We start from the raw sequence: 22,475 nt of genomic DNA, 5'->3' as shown, positions 1-22,475 counted from the left end.
GCCGGTGGCTGATTCGGGTGAGAAATTGCAGAAGCTGGTGACTGAGTTTAATAAATTGTGTGAAAGAAAAAGGTGAGAGTAAATGTAAATAAGAGTAAGGTTATCAGGTACAGCAGGGTTGATGGACAAGTCAAGTGGGAGGGAAGTCTGAATGGAGAAAAAGTGGAGGAAGTGAAGTGTTTAGATATCTGGGAGTGGATTTGGCATCGGATGGAACTATGGAAGAGGAAGTGAATCATAGGGTGGGAGAGGGGGCGAAAGTTCTGGGAGCGTTGAAAAATTTGTGGAAGTCGAGAACGTTTTCTTGGAAAGCAAAAATGGGTGTGTTTGAAGGAATTGTGGTTCCAACAATGTCATATGGTTGCGAGGCGTGGGCTATAGACAGAGTTGTGCGGAGGAGGGTGGATGTGCTGGAAATGAGATGTTTGAGGACAATATGTGGTGTAAGGTGGTTTGATCGAGTAAGTAATGAAAGGGTAAGAGAGATGTATGTTGGTACAAAGAGTGTTGTTGAGAGAGCAGAAGAGGGTGTTTTGAAATTGTTTGGTCACATGGAGAGAATGAGTGAGGAAAGATTGACCAAGAGGATATATGTGTCAGAGGTGGAGGGAACGAGGAGAAGTGGGTACCAAATTGGAGGTGGAAAGATGGAGTGAAAAAGATTTTGAGTGATCGGGGCCTGAACATGCAGGAGGGTGAAAGGCGTGCAAGGAATAGAGTGAATTGGAACGATGTGGTATACCGGGGTCGACGTGCTGTCAATGGCAAGTGAAGCGTCTGAGGTAAACCAGAGAAAATTTTGTGGGGCCTGGATGTGGAAAGGGAGCTGTGGTTTCGGTGCATTATACATGACAGCTAGAGACTGAGTGTGAACGAATGTGGCCTTTGTGTCTTTTCCTAGCGCTACGTCGCGCACATGCAGGGGGAGAGGGTTGTCATTTCATGTGTGGCGGGGTGGCGACGGAAATGAATAAGGGCAGACAGTATGAATTATGTACATGTGTATATATGCATATGTCTGTGTGTGTATATATATGTATACGTTGAGATGTATAGGTATGTATATGTGCGTATGTGGACGTGTATGCATATATATATATATATATATATATATATATATATATATATATATATATATATATATATATATGTGTGTGTGTGTGTATGAGGGTGGGTTGGGCCATTTTTTCGTCTGTTTGCGCTATCTCGCTAACGCGGGAGACAGCGACAAATTATGATATATATATATATATATATATATATATATATATATATATATATATATATATATATATATATATATATATATATTGGAAAGGATCACAATTTTGCGCGTGATCAAGATATTCCTACGAGTCCACGGGGAAAATGAAACACGAAAAGTTCCCAAGTGCACTTTCGTGTAATAATCACATCATCAGGGGAGACACAAGAGAGGAATATAACAGTCAGTTGATATACATCGAAGAGACGAAGCTAGGACGCCATATGGTAAACATGTGATTGTCCAAAACATACAACGAGCGTTCATAAACTTATCATTTTACAAATCTTATCAACAATAAAGTTATCTAATTTGTACAAACCATCACTAATATTAAGATTATAATTCTTTGTGTATTTAATAATAGAAGTTTATTGATGGAGTTTATTGATGATGAGTTTGAGAAGATATATTCTATTGGATCTAAGTTAAAGTACCCTAGATCTTTCATTGATAAATCCCTTAAGTTAGCAAAGAAATCATTTTATAGAGTTGAGCCCAAACCTCCCATTGACACCAAGAATCTTTTAGTTCTCTCTTTTAATAATAATTTCACTTTGCTTTCCATGTTGCTTAAATCCTTTAATGTAAATGTTGCCTTTAGCAACAATAATACTATCAAGAATATCTTAATCAGGAATTCACCAGAAAATTCTCTTGGTTGCATCTATAAAGTTCATTGTGGAAACTGTGATAAATTTTATGTTGGTCAGACTGGTAAGGATCTTTCTGTTAGACTTAAGCAACATAAATATAGTATAAGAACGGGATAAGAATCAAATGCCTTGTTTAATCATGTTAAAAACTATAATCATTGTATTGACTGGAGTAACGCCATCTCAGTTGTTAACTCTAACTCTATTACCAAGAGAAATATCATTGAATCTTCTATTATTAAATACACAAAGAATTATAATCTTAATATTAGTGATGGTTTGTACAAATCAGATAACTTTATTGTTAATAAAATTTGTAAAATGATAAGTTTATGAACGCTCGTTGTAGGTTTTGGACAATCACATGTTTACCAAATGGCGTCCGCTCTTCGATGTATATCAACTGACTGTTATATTCCTCTCTTGTGTCTCCCCTGATGATGTGATTATTACACGAAAGTGCACTTGGGAAATTTTCGTGTTTCATTTTCCCGTGGACTCATAGGAATATATATATATATATATATATATATATATATATATATATATATATATATATATATATATATATATAATCTGCGCATGTAACCTGTAATTTTTCCTTTCATGCTCGAAGATTTATTGCTATCATTTGTCAATGTGTGTGTGTGTGTGTGTGTGTGTGTGTGTGTGTAATTACCTATTTGCACCGTACGGGGAGGGAGTTCTATATCCGTATGTGTGTGTGTGTGTGTGTATAAGGAATCACATACAGCAGTCATATAGTGCCATTAGTAATCGTAGTCATGGTCTTCACTCCCGTAGAGTTTGTTGTACATGACAGCTACTGAGCGTACGGCAGCGTCCACCCGGCCTGCCTTGCCGGACGTATGACCCTGTGCCACCCAAACCCTTGTCCAGGGTTGGTCTAACCACCCGCACGTGCTTGGGCACTTGGGGTTGTTCTGTTCGTACGATAATGCTGGACTCTGGTCTTTATATCCTGATGCTTATTGAATTTTCATGTACCTTCACATACGATATGGTAGGAGGAGGAGGAGAAAGTAGCGAGACTTACCAATGGTAGTGATGACGGTGAAGGTGAAGAAGAAGGAGTTCCACAACGTCCATGTTGGTGGTTCGTCCTGGGTGAGACGGAGGAAGTCATGATCACACTCCTGGCCCACCGCCACCAGCAGGGCCTCCACCTCCGCCCGAGACTCGTTCTCCAGGTCAGCCAACACTTCTGTAGTGGACAACAACCATCAGCTTCACTCCATAACTGGCTAAGTACCGAGAACAACAGTCATCTACAGACGGCAACACTTCGTAAGCAACGCTCATAACTTTCCATGAAAGATATACAAAACTACAAGTGTAATATACGTACAGCTCCTGCCCAGCACTCACGCAGGAGCAGAAGGTAAGGGCAAACAGAGGAAAACATATGTATAGCATTATCTTGGGAGTGATGATCACGCTCGGTGATAAAATGTTGGTCAGTTCCTGAGCCTGTGATACACTCAGCCAGCCACGCCAGGTTCCGTATCTTAAGTATACTCAGTCAGTTTGAACTCAGCCAAGCTCAGGCCGCCGGCACCACCTGCTCACTAGCCGTGTACAGCAGCTGTTGCCACCCGCATGCACGACGGTGTAATGCAACAGGTCATCCACTGTAACATCACTTGACAACATCGAACTGTAACAACCGACCTTCAGTATATACCTCTCAGCCTCATCTGTACACAGACGGACACCATGATAATGCAGGCTAGTTTGGTACACGCCACAACCCACACTCCAGCCCGAACCTCGTCTGCTACATCATTTTCCTCTCAAGGTCTCACAGCATCTTACAATGTCACTGGAACTCGACCTCTTACCCGGGAAGGTAAACTATAACGCTGTAGAAAGTTGCCTCAGCGTGAGCTTGAGCCCAATCTCGTCTGAGGGGATGGAGGCCACAGGGAGACAGGAACAGCTGGTTGGGAATCTAGCTTTCTGACATTAGCATTCAGGCGACATGGACCCCCAGCTCTGTACGTGATGGCCAATATTGTGGCGTTCTGGATGACCTGCCTTCACTTCACCTGCAAATCACAGATTTTTAACGTAATTGACATTATGGCGATTATTTCTTTTCCAGTGAATTCGTAAAATTACGGGAATACCTTCCTCATAATTGCACACAACACGCACGTTCAGGCGCTGTATATCCTTCGTCATGTACACTGGTATCGGGTGTCATGCTGACCCATAACAACCCTGATATAACACGTCATGAGGAGTGGAGATATGCAGTGATACTTCCGGTGATTATGGCTGCGTCAGTGTCACTCCCCCGTCCGGGGAGGACGGGTCTGCCTGCTGCCACCACCCACGGGTTACGAGGCCCAGCTACTACCTGCTGGCGGGGCTACCTGCTGCCTGCTGGCGGGGCTACCTACTGCCTGCTGACGGGCCTAGCTACTGCTTGCTGGCGGGCCTAGCTACTGCCTGCTGGCGGGGCCCAGCTACTAACTGCTGGCGGGGCTACCTACTGCCTGCTGGCGGGGCTGGCTACTACCTGCTGGCGGGGCTAGCTGCTGGCGGGGCTGGCTACTGCCTGCTGGCGGGGCTGACGTTACTGACTACTACCTGCTGGAGGACCTGGCATGATTGTTTAACACCAACAAAAAGTCAGCTTTGGCGAGCCTGTATCACTGGGAGTACTGTCTCTACTGTCTCGTCAAAGAACTTATCACTCCAAGGGAGTCAACATTTCCCTGCTACAGGAAGTAGAGCAGCCTTAAGCTGAACGATCTCTTCTATTCTGACATGTATTTCCTCATTGTTTTTTCTGACACGTGTCATACTCTCCACACATCCAAACCATTTCAGCACACCGTGTCGGCTCTCTCAATCATACTCCGCTACATACTCTCTTACACTATCATGCCTTAGGCCTTCGGTCCGCCTCACATTACACTGTCCTGAGGCATTTCATTTGCAACACGTCCATTTCTTCCACTCTCCTGCGTTCTGTGTCCAAGACTCAGGTCCATACAACACGGGCGGCACTACTGCGACTCCAGACGTTTCTATCCCTGCTCAGATTTTTTCACTGTTGAAGGCTCCAGACACAGCCAATGTCCACATCAAGGCCGGGCCTTAATTGAAACAGAGAGAGAGAATTATGAAACGGAAAGGACGAGGAAAAGTATTTACGAGTTTTGGAGAAAGTGAAAGACCTGTCTTTTGTAATGTGCCAGGTCGTAGTTATTGGGAAGGACATGAGAAGGCAGAGGGTTTCAGAGCTTCGACGTACAGGGAATGAAGCAGGTATCAAAACAGCCCTCCCTTGAGTTGCTGATGGTCTTACAATAATCATATAACGCTGCCGCTTGCCTAGTATTGCGTGGTCTAGCTAGTGGAGGGTGCACACAAGCAGCCAGCTCTCGGGAGCAAAAACCAAAGTAATACGTATAGAAAAGGGAAAGTGAATCAACATTGCGGCGTAGGACAAGGGGGTCAAGTTTGGAAGTTAGTGTGAGACAGTTTATAAGGCGGATCACGTTCGACTCAACTCTGTCAAGTAAGGATGCAGAGCTAGAACCACCTCAGATGTGAGAGCAGTACTCCAAACAAGGCCGAATCAATTCCTTGTATAAACAGAGCAACTGTTCAGAAGAGAAGTATCGACATCTAAACAGGACACTCAGTTTCGTAGAGGCAGAATTAGCTATTCTTGTAATGTGGAGTTTCCAAGAAAGAGTGGATGTTACAGTGATGCCAAGTATGTTCATTGAGTCAAGAGGTGGAATTACAGAACTGTCAAAGGAGAGACGAGATTTGTGAGGAGTTTTCGATAGAGAGATGGGTCGAAACTGGGTCGTGGAGGCATTAAACTTGACAAGATTTTGAGTACCCAGCTGAGATAACATGTCCAAGTCTGAGTTTAGTGAGGAAGCTGTGCCAAGACGAGATGCAGATCGAGTGAGAAAAATGGGAGCAGAATTGAAGGATGTGGGTGAATGCAGTGTTGAGTCGTCAACGTATGAGCGCATACGATTATTTGTGAAGGAGAGGAAACCGTTGAAAGATAAAGGAGAAAAAGTGTAAGGGACAGGACAGAACCTTGAGGGACACCGGTGTTGATGGAGAAAAGAGGGTTGGCTGATCCGTCAAAAACCAAAGAGATAGATCAGCCAAAGAGGAAGCTAGATATGAGGGAGCAAAGTGAGGGAGGGAAGCCAAAAGGGGGAGCTTAGAGATGAGACCACGATGCCACACACTGTCATAAGCCTTAGATATGTCAAGAGCAAAAACACTTGCTCCCCAATTCTTTCAGGGACGATGACCAGACACTATTAAGAATATAACCAGTGGATCTCACCCTACGGAAGCCATACTGGTGATCGGAGAGAAAACTGTGATTTTCGAGGTGTTTAAGGATATGGGAGTTGAGGAGGAATTCAAAGGCATTAGAAACGATAGATGTCAAAGCAATAGGACGATAGTTCGAGGGGTCATAACGGTCTCCCTTTTTAGGGAAAGGATGTATCAATTCATGATTCCAAGGAGAAACAAAAGTTGTGGTTTTTAGGGAGAAACGTAACAGGCAAGCAAGCACGTTCCTCTATGCATCCAGTACCTTAGCGCCCCCTCTCACACCCTGTGACTCATTTCAGCTTCTGTGCTTCCCTTCGCCACTAAATCCACTCTTAGGTACCTCAAGCACTACAGATCCTCCAGATCTAACCTTACTCTCAGATCGCCCAGTCTCATCTCCCTGCTGCCCCTCATCACACGAGTATTGTTCACATTAGCCATCAACTTTCTACCTTTGTCTACTCTTGAATCTGCTACCAGAGCCGTGTCATCTGCAAAAAACAGCAGATTCATCCCCCCCCCCCCCCCACCTCTCTCTCTCTCTCTCTCTCTCTCTCTCTCTCTCTCTCTCTCTCTCTCTCTCCACAACCCCCAGAATGACGTAGACCCACTCCTCGCTCTAGGATCCTAACATTCTCCTCCCTTACCAACCCGTCCATAGGCAGATGAAACAACCACAGTGGCAGTACACATCCTTGACACACACCCACCGTCACCGAGAACCACTCATCCACCTCTTCGAAAGCCGTTGTAGGAAGGTTGTGTGAAGGTATCACATTATGAAAAGCAAGGTTGTAGGAAGGTTGCATGAAGGTATCACATTATGAAAACAAGGTTGTAGGAAGGTTGTGTGAAGGTATCACATTATGAAAACAAGGTTGTAGGAAGGTTGTATGAAGGTATCACATTATGAAAACAAGGTTGTATGAAGGCATCACATTATGAAAACATGGTTGTAGGAAGGTTGTATGAAGGTATCACATTATGAAAACAAGGTTGTAGGAAGGTTGTGTGAAGGTATCACATTATGAAAACAAGGTTGTAGGAAGGTTGTATGAAGGTATCACATTATGAGGATAAGGTTGTAGGAAGGTTGTATGAAGGTATCACATTATGAAAACAAGGTTGTGGGAAGGTTATATGAAAGTATCACATAATGAAAACAAGGTTGTAGGAAGGTTGTATGAAGGTATCACATTATGAAAACAAGGTTGTAGGAAGGTTGTATGAAGATATCACATTATGAAAACAAGGTTGTAGGAAGGTTGTATGAAGGTATCACATTATGAAAACAAGGTTTTGTAGGAAGGTTGTATGAGGTTGTTATGAAAACAAAGGTTGTAGGAAGGTTGTGTGAAGGTATCACATTATGAAACAAGGTTGTAGGAAGGTTGTATGAAGGAATCACATTATGAAAACAAGGTTGTAGGAGGTTTGTATGAAGTATCACATTATGAAACAAGGTTGTAGGAAGGTTGTATGAGGTATAGCATTATGAAAACAAGGTTGTATGAAGGTTGTGTGAAGGTATCACATCAAAAACAAGGTTGTAGAAAGGTTGTATGAAGGTATCACATTATGAAAACAAGGTTGTAGGAAGGTTGGATGAAGGTTCACATTATGAAAACAAGGTTGTAGGAGGTTGTAGAAGGTATCACAATTATGAAAACAAGGTTTGTAGGAAGGTGTTGAAGGTATCACATTATGAAAACAAGGTTGTAGGAAGGTTGTATGAAGGTATCACATTATGAAACAAGGTTGTAGAAGGTTGTATGAAGGTATCACATTATGAAAACAAGGTTGTAGGAAGGTTGTATGAAGGTATCACATTATGAAAACAAGGTTGTAGGAAGGTTGTATGAAGGTATCATATTATCAAAACAAGGTTGTAGAAAGGTTGTATGAAGGTATCACATTATGAAAACAAGGTTGTAGGAAGGTTGTATGAAGGTATCACATTATGAAAACAAGGTTGTAGGAAGGTTGTATGAAGGTATCACATTATGAAAGCAAGGTTGTAGGAAGGTTGTATGAAGGTATCACATTATGAAAACAAGGTTGTAGGAAGGTTGTGTGAAGGTATCACATTATGCAAACAAGGTTGTAGGAAGGTTGTATGAAGGTATCACATTATGAAAACAAGGTTGTATGAAGGTATCACATCATGAAAACAAGGTTGTAGGAAGGTTGTATGAAGGTATCATATTATCAAAATAAGGTCGTAGAAAGGTTGTATGAAGGTATCACATTATGAGGATAAGGTTGTAGGAAGGTTGTATGAAGGTATCACATTATGAAAACAAGGTTGTGGGAAGGTTATATGAAAGTATCACATTATGAAAACAAGGTTGTAGGAAGGTTGTATGAAGGTATCACATTATGAAAACAAGGTTGTAGGAAGGTTGTATGAAGATATCACATTATGAAAACAAGGTTGTAGGAAGGTTGTATGAAGATATCACATTATGAAAACAAGGTTGTTGGAAGGTTGTATGAAGGTTGTTATGAAAACAAGGTTGTAGGAAGGTTGTGTGAAGGTATCACATTATGAAAACAAGGTTGTAGGAAGGTTGTATGAAGGAATCACATTATGAAAACAAGGTTGTAGGAAGGTTATATGAAAGTATCACATTATGAAAACAAGGTTGTAGGAAGGTTGTATGAAGGTATCGCATTATGAAAACAAGGTTGTATGAAGGTTGTGTGAAGGTATCACATCAAAACAAGGTTGTAGAAAGGTTGTATGAAGGTATCACATTATGAAAACAAGGTTGTAAGAAGGTTGGATGAAGGTATCACATTATGAAAACAAGGTTGTAGGAAGGTTGTATGAAGGTATCACATTATGAAAACAAGGTTGTAGGAAGGTTGTATGAAGGTATCACATTATGAAAACAAGGTTGTAGGAAGGTTGTATGAAGGTATCACATTATGAAAACATGGTTGTAGGAAGGTTGTATGAAGGTGACGCATTATGAAAACAAGGTTGTAGGAAGGTTGTATGAAGGTATCACATTATGAAAACAAGGTTGTAGGAAGGTTGTATGAAGGTGACGCATTATGAAAACAAGGTTGTAGGAAGGTTGTATGAAGGTATCACATTATGAAAACAAGGTTGTAGGAAGGTTGTATGAAGGTATCACATTATGAAAACATGGTTGTAGGAAGGTTGTATGAAGGTATCACATTATGAAAACATGGATGTGGGAAGGTTGTATGAATGTTTTGGATTATCAAAACAAGGTTGTAGGAAGGTCATTTGACAGATGTGGCCAACTTTCTCAACTCTTCCACGAAATAAAGTTCCCACGACATAATTTCACATCACCGCCACAACCAGTCTCCATCATTGTTGTAATTTACTTTTGTTCGCTGGATGGCCAGACTACTAAAGAGTTGAGAAGTTCATCCCAGTGGTACAACAGTATGAATCTTATATGTTTGATTCAGTGGGATAGCTCAATCTGCCATGACATATGGTCAAGCCAGTCATGATTTGGGTGGCTGCGCTCTCGCCCAATCACCGCCAAGGTGTTTATGCTCAAGACCAATCAGCGCAGAGCGCGGGCTCGGCACTGCGTTTGCATCACATCTCCTACAGTGTTATTATAGAAGCGTCGACCAGATAATTCGTGAGAATGGTATCGTTGTTCCTTTGTTGCCACTGGCGCGACCACAGTCGACCAACAGCAGGCTGGTCATGCAAACATTCCGGGATTCCTCAGCTGCCCTGTGACAATGATGACTGTTGCCTCCGCTCACTTCCTGTCGCCCTGGTGGATGCTAACCAGAACTGCCATCTGCATGGCTTTTACTTCATTCTCCCAGGACGAACTACATCATTATCATCTGCCATCAATCACTGTGCAAAAGACTGTGGTGCCGGCCTGCAATACACCACACAGTAGGCTGTGGTGCCGGCCTGCAGTACACCACACAGTAGGCTGTGGTGCCGGCCTGCAGTACACCACACAGTAGGCTGTGGTGCCGGCCTGCAGTACACCACACAGTAGGCTGTGGTGCCGGCCTGCAGTACACCACACAGTAGGCTGTGGTGCCGGCCTGCAGTACGCCACACAGTAGGCTGTGGTGCCGGCCTGCAGTACACCACGGAGTAGGCTGTGGTGCCGGCCTGCAGTACACCACGCAGTAGGCTGTGGTACCGGCCTGCAGTACACCACGCAGCAGGCTGTGGTGCCGGCCTGCAGTACACCACACAACACGCTGTGGTGCGGGCCTGCAGTACACCACACAGCAGGCTGTGGTGCCGGCCTGCAGTACACCACACAGCAGGTTGTGGTGCCGGCCTGCAGTACACCACACAGCAGGCTGTGGTGCCGGCCTGCAGTACACCACACAGCAGGCTGTGGTGCCGGCCTGTAGTCTACCACACAGCAGGTTGTGGTGCCGGCCTGCAGTACACCACACAGCAGGCTGTGGTGCCGGCCTGTGGTCTACCACACAGCAGGCTGTGGTGCCACCAGCCCACCACACAGCAACCCGAGTGAGTGTGTGGTGTCTGGCAACAGTGAGGGCAGCTCCGTCATATCTCTCACGAGCACACGCTCGTACTTAACACGCGCTGATGTGGCACCATCATCCACTTATAACAATAAGTAATCAGACACATATTACTCACCAATCAACTCCTCGATTACGGATTTTATCGAACCAAGAGCCAAGGTTATCTCCATTGGCTAATCAGCACAGAGGTTATATATGAACACGCAGACCAGATAACCAATCAGCTCATTTCTTTTACTCAAGAGAAATATTGAATTAATGTCTCGTCTTTACCTGCTGGGGGACTTTGGAAATCATCCGTAACCTGTTACTTGACTGAAGAACTCATCTGTGACCAGTTACTTGACTGAAGAACTCACCTGTGACCAGTTACTTGACTGAAGAAGTCACCTGTGACCAGTTACTTGACTGAAGAAGTCACCTGTGACCAGTTACTTGACTGAAGAACTCACCTGTGACCAGTTACTTGACTGAAGAACTCAACTGTGACCAGTTACTTGACTGAAGAACTCATCTGTGACCAGTTACTTGACTGAAGAACTCACCTGTGACCAGTTACATGACATGAAATGTTTGCTGCTGAGCAAGACTCCCTAACGGGTTCCTGCCTGACATGGTACTCACAAGGTGGCCTGCTACCTGACATGGGACTTACCAATGGTTTACTGCTTGACACGTGACTTGCCAGTGGCCTGCTGCTTGAAAGAAGGAGAATCACCAACGGTTGCTAGACATGAGACTCACCAATAGCCTGCAGCTTGAGGGCGAAGGTCTCGTTGCGTTGAGCCAGTTCATGGCCCACCTCCAGCGAGAGGAAGACGACGGAGCCGAGCAACATGAAGATGATGTACAGTGCCAGCAGCACCAACCATTGCCTGAAGCTCATCATGGTGACCCAACTCCTCCTGCTGCTGATGCTCCTCCTCCTGTTCTTGGACTGCGACTTATTCCTGCTGCTTCTACCGCACAGCTGCTGTAACTACAGCTGTTTTCCTCTGGCACTGTTATTTCTACTGTCTGTTGAGCCCCTTTGTTCTACTGTTCTTGGCCAGGGCTGTGGCCAAGGTACACTATGGCCAGTGTTTATTTACCACTTATACTTGTAGGCCAACAGATACTTCGATGTAGAACACCAACTGCGTATCATAAACTGCTTATTACCACACAGGGGAATGGCAATATTATCTGTATTATCAGTTTAGAACACAAACACTTTGTTCTTGAAGCGAGATTGTTTATAATTACGTCACTTCATTTCCTCTCTAATAACCACAACAACGAAGGCTTTTAGTTCTGATACTCAGTAGTATACATCTATGTATCTCTCCTACCCACCGACACCGCTCGTTACCTGAAATTTCTGAAGTGAGTTTTGTTCTGTATGGCATATCACAGGCGGGGTCCTGCAAGGGTCACCTGATCACCGCAGGTGTTGGACTCGCACACACAAACAGCGGAAGCAGTTAGTGAAAGCCTGACTTGAGGGTGGCATAGCTGGGATGATCTGACGTCACTTATGTTGACGGCGAGTAAACAGACTGTGACGTCACTCTTGGTGGGCGGGGTCAAACTGTTCGGCAGGGTACAGAAAATATGTACATATGTCATCAAATCTTCTTAGACTAGCAGAGAATATTACTTATTATATTATTCTTAGCGGGTGGAGCATACTGTATACTCTATGAGGTCATTCCTAGTGGGCTGACCAATGATATAACGTAACGTCACTCCCGTTGGGCTGACCAATGATGAAACGTAACGTCACTCCCGTTGGGCTGACCAATGATACATTGTAAACGTCACTTTCGTCAGGCTAGCTGACCAGTGATATAATGTAACGTCACTCCCGGTGGGCTGGCTGACCAATGTTATAGTGAAACGTCATTCCCAGTGGGCTTAGTGCATCACATCATCTCTGACGTCACTCCTAGTTGTGGCGTTACTACCGATGGGTGGAGCGAACACCGTTATTGGCGGATGCTCTTCTCGTGGGCGGGGCATATATATATCTAGGATCTGACGTCACAGGTATTGTTCTTCTCCCTGTAATGATAAAAGGAAAACGGAATTAAATCAGAACCTGAGTGTTGTTTATACACAAATGAACAATGCATGTGTGTGTGTGTGTGTGTGTGTGTGTGTCTGTGTGTGTCTGTGTGTGTGTTGCCAAGTACCAAGTTTTGTACACATGTTAAGTGGCTGAACCATCCTCTGTACACCTGTTAACTGGCTGGTCGGTCGGTGCCAACCACAACTCAGATGCCTTCTCATGATCACCTGTACGGCTGTTCACCCCATCATGTTATGGGGCATCGACCCGAGAGAGAGAGAGAGAGAGAGAGAGAGATGAGACGATGAGAGGAGAGAGAGAGAGAGAGAGAAGAGAGAGAGAGAGAGGGCTGTGTATGGTCTTGTTCTGGTGAATGTGAAGAATTTATCAATAAATATATATATTGTTATGACTCTGACAACTGGTGTTGGTCCTTTTAAGCTGCCACCTGCGGCTGACGGGTTATACCACGAATGCATTATTATACATCTGGCTGTTTCATAAGCACAGATCACGTGACCCTTGTTTAGCCTCATCCTGTGAACTGATATACATTACTACAGTAGCTGGTAGCCTCATCCTGTGAACTGATATACATTACTACAGTAGTGTAGGATATTGTACATACGCTGTAAGACTCCCTTGTTACTGGTAACCACCCATGGTGGTACTGGCAGCCACCCATGGTACTGGCAGCCACCCATGGTACTGGCAGCCGCCCATGGTACTGGCAGCCACCCATGGTACTGGTAGCCACCCATGGTACTGGCAGCCACCCATGGTACTGGTAGCCACCCATGATACTGGTAGCCACCCATGATACTGGTAGCCACCCATGGTACTGGTAGCCACCCATGGTACTGGCAGCCACCCATGGTACTGGCAGCCACCCATGGTACTGGCAGTCGTGTAGATACACCAAAGCAAACCCTTCGACCTCCTCTTATGCCAAATACCACCAGTAATTTGTATTGCCAATGGAGACGCCAGATGTCACAAGCATAACAATGTTAGTCAGGTGGCAACCGTGTATGTGAGCGATCATGGGCAACCAACATACGGACGTGCTAAGCTGATGACAGTGGAGTCCTGGGGCATTACCTGCTGTTTTACCTAAGTCATGGGGAATGATTCACATTACGGATCAATAACTGCTTCATTATATGTAGTTTGTTGAGAGATAACCATATCGTGTTGTACGTACATAATCCTCTCCTTCCTTCCTCGGTCACTACATCCTGAACGGTGGAAAGGTATGGTTCAGTGGGAAGACAACCACCCATCCCCGCCATCATCCCTCTTCATACCTCCCATGTTCCTAACATAACCTTCTCGCTCAACAAAAATATTTCCCCGATGACATACTACCTCAGCAGATAGCAGTCCATTATCCAAAGAAATGGGTGAACCAATGGCAACTGTGTATCATAATATCGTGCGTCTGGCAACTTCCTCGGCGTGTGTGCAGAAAGACATACACGACCACCACTTTTAACTATATGCATGTTTATATACATGGATGCTTTTTTCCAGGCGTCAGAACTTTAAATCATATATTGCATTTAAAACACTAGGGGAGCCACAGCAGGAGACAGACTGTTCTGTTAACTCGAGCCACAACACTATGATAATGCAAACAGAGAGGGAGGCGAGCTACCTCCCCTGAGGCCAGACATACGCCTGTGTTGTTGATATCCTGAAGGACCACCAGCAGTGAGCTGACTGGTGGCCTGGCTGCGGCATATTGTTGATACAACACGTTCATGTTGACGATGTTCACAGGAATGAAATATTGATATGTTGTGGCCAGTTATTCATATTGATATGTTGTGGCCAGTTATTCATATTGATATGTTGTGGCCAGTTATATATATCTTATTATTCATAAAGGTTGATAATGAGGTACCTGGTAGCTACCTAGGGTTGTGTACCAGTGATGAGTAAGTTGAGTACCATCGGTAGCTAGGTTGTGCACTATGGTAGCCAAGTTGTGCACTATGGTAGCTAGGCTGTGCACTATGGAAGCTAGGTTGTGCACTATGGTAGCTAGGTTGTGCACTACGGTAGCTAGGCTGTGCACTATGGTAGCTAGGTTGTGCACTATGGTAGCTAGGTTGTGCACTATGGTAGCTAAGTTGTGCACTATGGTATCTAGGCTGTGCACTATGGAAGCTAGGTTGTGCACTATGGTAGCTAGGTTGTGCACTATGGTAGCTAGGTTGTGCACTATGGAAGCTAGGTGTGCACTATGGTAGCTAGGCTGTGCACTATGGTAGCTAGGTTGTGCACTATGGTAGCTAGGTTGTGCACTATGGTAGCTAGGTGTGCACTATGGTAGCTAGGTTGTGCACTATGGTAGCTAAGTTGTGCACTATGGTAGCTAGGTTGAGCACTATGGTAGCTAGGTTGTACACTATGGTAGCTAGGTTGTGCACTATGGTAGCTAAGTTGTGCACTATGGTATCTAGGCTGTGCACTATGGAAGCTAGGTTGTGCACTATGGTAGCTAGGTTGTGCACTATGGTAGCCAAGTTGTGCACTATGGTAGCTAGGCTGTGCACTATGGAAGCTAGGTTGTGCACTATGGTAGCTAGGTTGTGCACTACGGTAGCTAGGCTGTGCACTATGGTAGCTAGGTTGTGCACTATGGTAGCTAGGTTGTGCACTATGGTAGCTAAGTTGTGCACTATGGTATCTAGGCTGTGCACTATGGAAGCTAGGTTGTGCACTATGGTAGCTAGGTTGTGCACTATGGTAGCTAGGTTGTGCACTATGGTAGCTAGGTTGTGCACTATGGAAGCTAGGTGTGCACTATGGTAGCTAGGCTGTGCACTATGGTAGCTAGGTTGTGCACTATGGTAGCTAGGTTGTGCACTATGGTAGCTAGGTTGTGCACTATGGTAGCTAGGTGTGCACTATGGTAGCTAGGTTGTGCACTATGGTAGCTAAGTTGTGCACTATGGTAGCTAGGTTGAGCACTATGGTAGCTAGGTTGTACACTATGGTAGCTAGGTTGTGCACTATGGTAGCTAAGTTGTGCACTATGGTATCTAGGCTGTGCACTATGGAAGCTAGGTTGTGCACTATGGTAGCTAGGTTGTGCACTATGGTAGCTAGGTTGTGCACTATGGTAGCTAGGTTGTGCACTATGGTAGCTAGGTGTGCACTATGGTAGCTAGGCTGTGCACTATGGTAGCTAGGTTGTGCACTATGGTAGCTAGGCTGTGCACTATGGTAGCTAGGTTGTGCACTATGGTAGCTAGGTTGTGCACTATGGTAGCTAGGCTGTGCACTATGGTAGCTAGGTTGTGCATTATGGTAGCTAGGCTGTGCACTATGGTAGCTAGGTTGTGCACTATGGTAGCTAGGCTGTGCGCTATGGTAGGTAGGTTGTGCATTATGGTAGCTAGGCTGTGCACTATGGTAGCTAGGTTGTGCACTATGGTAGCTAGGTTGTGCACTATGGTAGCTAGGTTGTGCACTATGGTAGCTAGGTTGTGCACTATGGTAGCTAGGTTGTGCACTATGGTAGCTAGGTTTTGCACTATGGTAGCTAGGTTGTGCACTATGGTAGCTAGGTTGAGCACTATGGTAGCTAGGTTGAGCACTATGGTAGCTAGGTTGAGCACTATGGTAGCTAGGTTGTGCACTATGGTAGCTAAGTTGTGCACTATGGTAGCTAGGTTGAGCACTATGGTAGCTAGGTTGTGCACTATGGTAGCTAGGTTGTGCACTATGGTAGCTAGGTTGTGCACTATGGTAGCTAGGTTGTGCACTATGGTAGCTAGGTTGAGCACTATGGTAGCTAGGTGTGCACTATGGTAGCTAGGTTGAGCACTATGGTAGCTAGGTTGTGCACTATGGTAGCTAGGTTGTGCACTATGGTAGCTAGGTTGAGCACTATGGTAGCTAGGTTTTGCACTATGGTAGCTAGGTTGTGCACTATGGTAGCTAGGTTGTGCACTATGGTAGCTAGGTTATGTAGCAAAATAAACTATACCCTGGACGTCTAGCAGATGAGTCTGTAAGACGGTTCACCAACTGGTAAAAATGAGACAAAAAATTGAGAGAGAGAGAGAGAGAGAGAGAGAGAGAGAGAGAGAGAGAGAGAGAGAGAGAGAGAGAGAGAGAGAGAGAGAGAGAGAGAGAGAGAGAGAGAGAGAAGGAAGTGATTACCACAACCTGGATATGCCTGGCAACAGTCTGGTCTGTGAGGTGCTACAGTGTTGTTCCTGAGGGTAGACCTGGGCTACCTTCTGACCTCATCACCCTACACAACAAAGGTTCCTGACCGTCCAGGAACGGTGGTATGAGGTAGGGAGGAAGGGGAAACATGTCCATGAGGTCCTCCTCGGTGGTATGAGGTGGGGAGGAAGGGGAAACATGTCCATGAGGTCCTCCTCGGTGGTATGAGGTGGGAAGGAAGGGGAAACATGTCCATGAGGTCCTCCTCGGTGGTATGAGGTGGGAAGGAAGGGGAAACATGTACATGAGGTCCTCCTCGGTGGTATGAGGTGGGGAGGAAGGGGAAACATGTACATGAGGTCCTCCTCGGTGGTATGAGGTGGGAAGGAAGGGGAAACATGTCCATGAGGTCCTCCTCGGTGGTATGAGGTGGGGAGGAAGGGGAAACATGTCCATGAGGTCCTCCTCGGTGGTATGAGGTAGGGAGGAAGGGGAAACATGTCCATGAGGTCCTCCTCGGTGGTATGAGGTGGGGAGGAAGGGGAAACATGTCCATGAGGTCCTCCTCGGTGGTATGAGGTAGGAAGGAAGGGGAAACATGTCCATGAGGTCCTCCTCGGTGGTATGAGGTGGGGAGGAAGGGGAAACATGTCCATGAGGTCCTCCTCGGTGGAAACATGTCCATGAGGTCCTGAAAGCTGTACTCCTGCAGGTGTTGTGTGTGTGTGTGTGCGGATGGTGCCAGATAGAGCTGGAGGTTCCCGGAGGTTCAAAACTGAAGCAAGAGCAATGCATCTCGTGGTGCCGTGATGTGTCTCAGATCATGGACTATACCCTGATACATACCCTGGGCTCACCTTGTTAGACTCAGTTAGATATGTCAAGTTCAGATCGGTCTAGAAGGGGTTGGCGGGTGGGGTTAGGGGGTGTCGTCAGGAGGGGGGGGAGGTGAGCTGGGAGGTGTCCTAGTCTTGCAACAGACGAGACCTGGAGCAACTCTGTTGTTTGTTGATGTTGACCAGGTCGCTCGTGCATCCGGATCTGTTGTTGACATTTTAGTCAGCTTGGACGCTGTAGCTGACGACACTACAGACTCTCTCTCTCTCTCTCTCTCTCTCTCTCTCTCTCTCTCTCTCTCTCTCTCTCTCTCTCTAAACGATATCAACTGCATATAATCTATATTTTTTACAGTCAGCATCAAACCGTCGGTCAAGCGGCCCATCGCAGGTGCTGAGTTTGAGGTTTGACAGGAGCGCATCACCTGTCAAACATGGCACCTCAGGCAGCTTTTTGAGGTGTGTCAAGATAAGCTGAAGGTGTCATGAGGAACGACGGTGTCAGATGCAGGGAGGTGCATGTGTCATGTGCAAGGTTATGACGGTAGGACACCTCACATGACACACTACACCACCTGCCTTGTGCCCACTCCTCTCACTAACTATTCTCGTCGTCTGTTCATTACAGCTATTGACATTCTCCACTGTAGACGCCCCGGTGGGTCCTGAGGTCATTAGTGCAGTGCCAAAAGACTGCCAGCCAACCCCCTCCCCAGCCAGCCAGCCAACCAACCAGCTCCTGAGCTCATTAGTCATCTAGCCAGTGATATACCGAGCCTTTTATTCAGCCAGCTACCCAACTACCCAGCCAGGCAACCTTGGACTAGAGGCCACCATTTGCACCAGAGGTCACCTCCTGCAGCCCTGAAGGTTGATATTCCCTGGGCAGAAGACGTGACTACGGCCAGCAACACCGTCAACTTGCGTCTGTGTTATGGGGGCAGGAAATGGGGTATTTGAAGACACTAGCCCACGACCCACCCACCCCACCCCACACACCGTCTGTCCACCACACAGACGTGGCAAGGTGGACGGAGGACCGTCTGCAGAAGGCAGAGGAGGCCACACGTCCTGTCCTTGAAGTTTACTGACCAGCTGAATTTTGACGAGATTCCTCACGTCATGGCTGGGTGTCGGGTATACGCAGGTGCAGCCATCATGATCATGATCAGGGCCTGTGGCGAGCGAGGAAGTTGTGTGTTCAGGTAGGGTGCCAGGATGTGTGTACCCTGTACCACAGTGTACTACACCATATGTTCCAGATGACCCAGCCTACCAAGGGGCATCTATACGTCCTCAGGGAAGCTCCTGAATGCTGCACGGCCATCAGCCAACCAACCACACGACCAGCGAGGCTTTTAACACACGACATCATCTTTGGCGCAACGACACCCTGTAACGTCGTGCCGGCCGACACCAGTAACTGAGGCAGCTCAGCCATTCTCCCTGCTGGACGCCGCTACTGTATGTGAATCCTGATGCCCAGCTGAAGGCTACATACTCCTGGCCAACATTACGTATGGTAAGAGACTTTCTCAATTTTCTCAGTTGTTTATGATGCATGACAGCAAGTTGCTGCTTGGCATATGTGGAGGGCCCGCCACACTGCCAACCCCACCAACACCTGCAGTCAGGTAGTGTGTGTGTGTGTGTGTGTGTATGTGGGGGGGGGGGGACACTACCAGCCTATCCAACACCTGCATTAACACAAATTAGACAGCCATTTGGCTGTAGATATGCAACTGAGATGTTACACCACTTGGGGGGAGGGAGGATGTTGGGAGGGAGTCATAATAGTAATATCCACATGAATCACAAGGGAGCTTAAGATCATAATGGTGCTCTACACTTGGACGCTTGGAATAAGCACATGAGTGAGGTACATCTGCACAGTAGAGGAAGTTTTACAGAATAAGTTCTACGGTTTATTCATCATACATTTAGTGGTGAGCAGGTGGACACTACGAGCTGAAAAGTTACACGTTAGTAGAGCAGCAGTAACAGTGAGGCTGGCATACATATCTAATGGTGAACAACAAGTGATGAATATTTTCATTTTGATTACCTTACAGTAACTCAGTGGTTGACATACGCATAACTATGGGAAAACTAAGCTATTTGCTTACTTAGCGGCGCACTTGTTCAGAACTGTTCATGACATTCATAACAGTGGTTATAAAACTATTCTTGTACGAGTCTATACGAGCACTGGTGGGTACAAGGTGATTGTAGTGACGGACGTTGGTCAGTTGGTACAAGGTTAGGGCGGGAGGAGGTCTCCAGGGGTGACGTACTGAGGGCCGTACTGGTGCTGTTATCTGTCAGTCTCATGGTGTTTACATTGGGTGGTCGCACCTCGCCACACTGGAGTAGATGTTCACTCAGTGGCTGGTTCAGTGGTCCTGCTGGAGGTCAGCGACATGATGTTTATGCTTGGCGACCGCAGCTGTGACACGGCCCCCTCCAGTAACTCTCACTGAGCCGTCGGCTCACAAGTTCACCAGGAATGTATGCTAACGTCCCTCTTCTTTATGATTAGATCCATTCCAAGCAACTACGCTCGTGTGAGGTGCGTAGGTTCAGTCAGTCCGATTTTGTTGTTTGTTGTCCACGACTCTTGCTATGAGGAGGGGAGGGGTTAGTTCAGGTCGCCAGCTGACCTCCAGCGGCAGGGGAGCGCAACTAACGCATGTCCACCGCCCTCATGAGGAGCCTAACATGTTGATCTGTGCCCTGCTACTGACCGCCGCTCTGGACATAACCTCACGCGACCAACGTTATCCTCGCCTGCTGACTTCGGGCATATCTATGATTCACGTAATACAAGTACTTGTAGAAAATGTATTATACGAGAAATATATGCTGATGAGTCAGAGGATTATTTGATGATGAAATTGATATTCTTTTTCACCTGAGATGGCACGTGCAATTGAAGTCATAATCAAGACCATCTGATTAGCGATATATATATATATATATATATATATATATATATATATATATATATATATATATATATATATAAATAATACTTTGTCGCCGTCTCCCGCGTTAGCGAGGTAGCGCAAGAAAAAACAGACGAAAGAATGGCCCACCCACCACATACACACGTATATATATATACACGTCCACACACGCACATATACATACCTATACCTCTCAACGTAAACATATATATACACACATAGACATATGCGTATATACACATGTACATAATTCATACTGTCTGCCTTTATTCGTTCACGTCGCCACTTCCCCACACATGAAATGACAACCCCCCTCCCCTCTTATGTGTGCAAGGTAGCTCTAGGAAAAGACAACAAAGGCCACATTCGTTCACATTCAGTCTCTAGCTGTCATGTATAATGCACCGAAACCGCAGCTCCCTTTCCACACCCAGGCCCCACACAACTTTCCATGGTTTACCCCAGACGCTTCACATGCCCTGGTTCAATCCACAGACAGCACGTCGACCCCGGTATACCACATCGTTCCAATTCACTCTATTTCTTGCACGCCTTTCACCCTCCTGCATGTTCAGGCCCCGATCACTCAAAATCTTTTTCACTCCATCTTTCCACCTCCAATTTGGTCTCCCACTTCTCCTCGTTCCCTCCACCTCTGACACATTTATCCTCTTGGCCAATCTTTCCTCACTCATTCTCTCCATGTGACCAAACCATTTCAAAACACCCTCTTCTGCTCTCTCAACCACACTCTTTTTATTACCACACATCTCTCTTACCCTTTCATTACTTACTCGATCAAACCACTTCACACCACATACTGTCCTCAAACATCTCATTTCCAACACATCCACCCTCCTCCGCACAACTCTATCTGTGGCCAGTGCCTCGCAACCATATAACATTGTCGGAACCACTACTCCTTCAAACATACCCCATTTTTGCTTTCCGAGATAACGTTCTCGCCTTCCACACATTGTTCAACGCTCCCAGAACTTTCGCCCCCTCCCCCACCCTATGACCCACTTCAGCTTCCGTGGTTCCATCCGCTACCAAATCCACTCCCAGGTATCTAAAACACTTCATTTCCTCCAGTTTTTCTCCATTCAAAAGTACCTCCCAATTGACTTGTCCCTAAACCCTACTGTACCTAATAACCTTACTCTTATTCACATTTACTCTCAGGTTTCTTCTTTCACACACTTTACCAAACTCAGTCACCAGTTTCTGCAGTTTCTCACCCGAATCAGCCACCAGCGCTGTATCATCAGCTAAGATAAATTGACTCACTTCCCAGGCTCTCTCATCCACAACAGACTGCACACTTGCCCCTCTTTCCAAAACTCTTGCATTCACCTCCCTAACAACCCCATCCATAAACAAATTAAACAACAATGGAGACATCAAGCACCCCTGCCGCAAACCTACATCTACTGAGAACCAATCACTTTCCTCTCTTCCTACTCGTACACATGACTTACGTCCTCGATAAAAACTTTTCACTGCTTCTAACAACTTGCCTCCCACACCATATATTCTTAATACCTTCCACAGAGCATCTCTAACAACTCTATCATATGCCTTCTCCAGATCCATAAATGCTACATACAAATCCATTTGCTTTTCTAAGTACTTCTCACATAC

At 45.8% G+C, this 22,475-nt stretch overlaps 1 protein-coding gene across 3 annotated transcripts in view; it reads right to left on the bottom strand.

The window, feature by feature from the left end:
* The window catches only part of LOC139751374 (open rectifier potassium channel protein 1-like), a 164,538-nt gene that overhangs the window by 44,651 nt on the left and 97,412 nt on the right, over positions 1 to 22,475 (bottom strand). For 2 of the 3 annotated variants that reach the window (XM_071666742.1, XM_071666741.1), the window contains exons 2-3: positions 11,539 to 12,837; positions 2,978 to 3,145 (exon numbers count right to left, since the gene is read on the bottom strand). In XM_071666742.1, the coding sequence (XP_071522843.1) occupies positions 2,978 to 3,145; positions 11,539 to 11,683 (313 nt within the window). In that variant the 5' untranslated portion in view covers positions 11,684 to 12,837. Of the gene's footprint in view, positions 1 to 2,977; positions 3,146 to 3,289; positions 6,841 to 11,538; positions 12,838 to 22,475 lie in introns of those variants that run through there. The other variant, XM_071666743.1, reaches the window with a different exon arrangement.

This window comes from Panulirus ornatus, chromosome 11 (assembly GCF_036320965.1).
Source record: "Panulirus ornatus isolate Po-2019 chromosome 11, ASM3632096v1, whole genome shotgun sequence".
Classification (NCBI taxonomy): Eukaryota; Metazoa; Arthropoda; class Malacostraca; order Decapoda; family Palinuridae; genus Panulirus; species Panulirus ornatus.
Note: the sequence above shows the minus strand (reverse complement) of the source record. Positions and strands in the feature narration are given on the sequence as shown.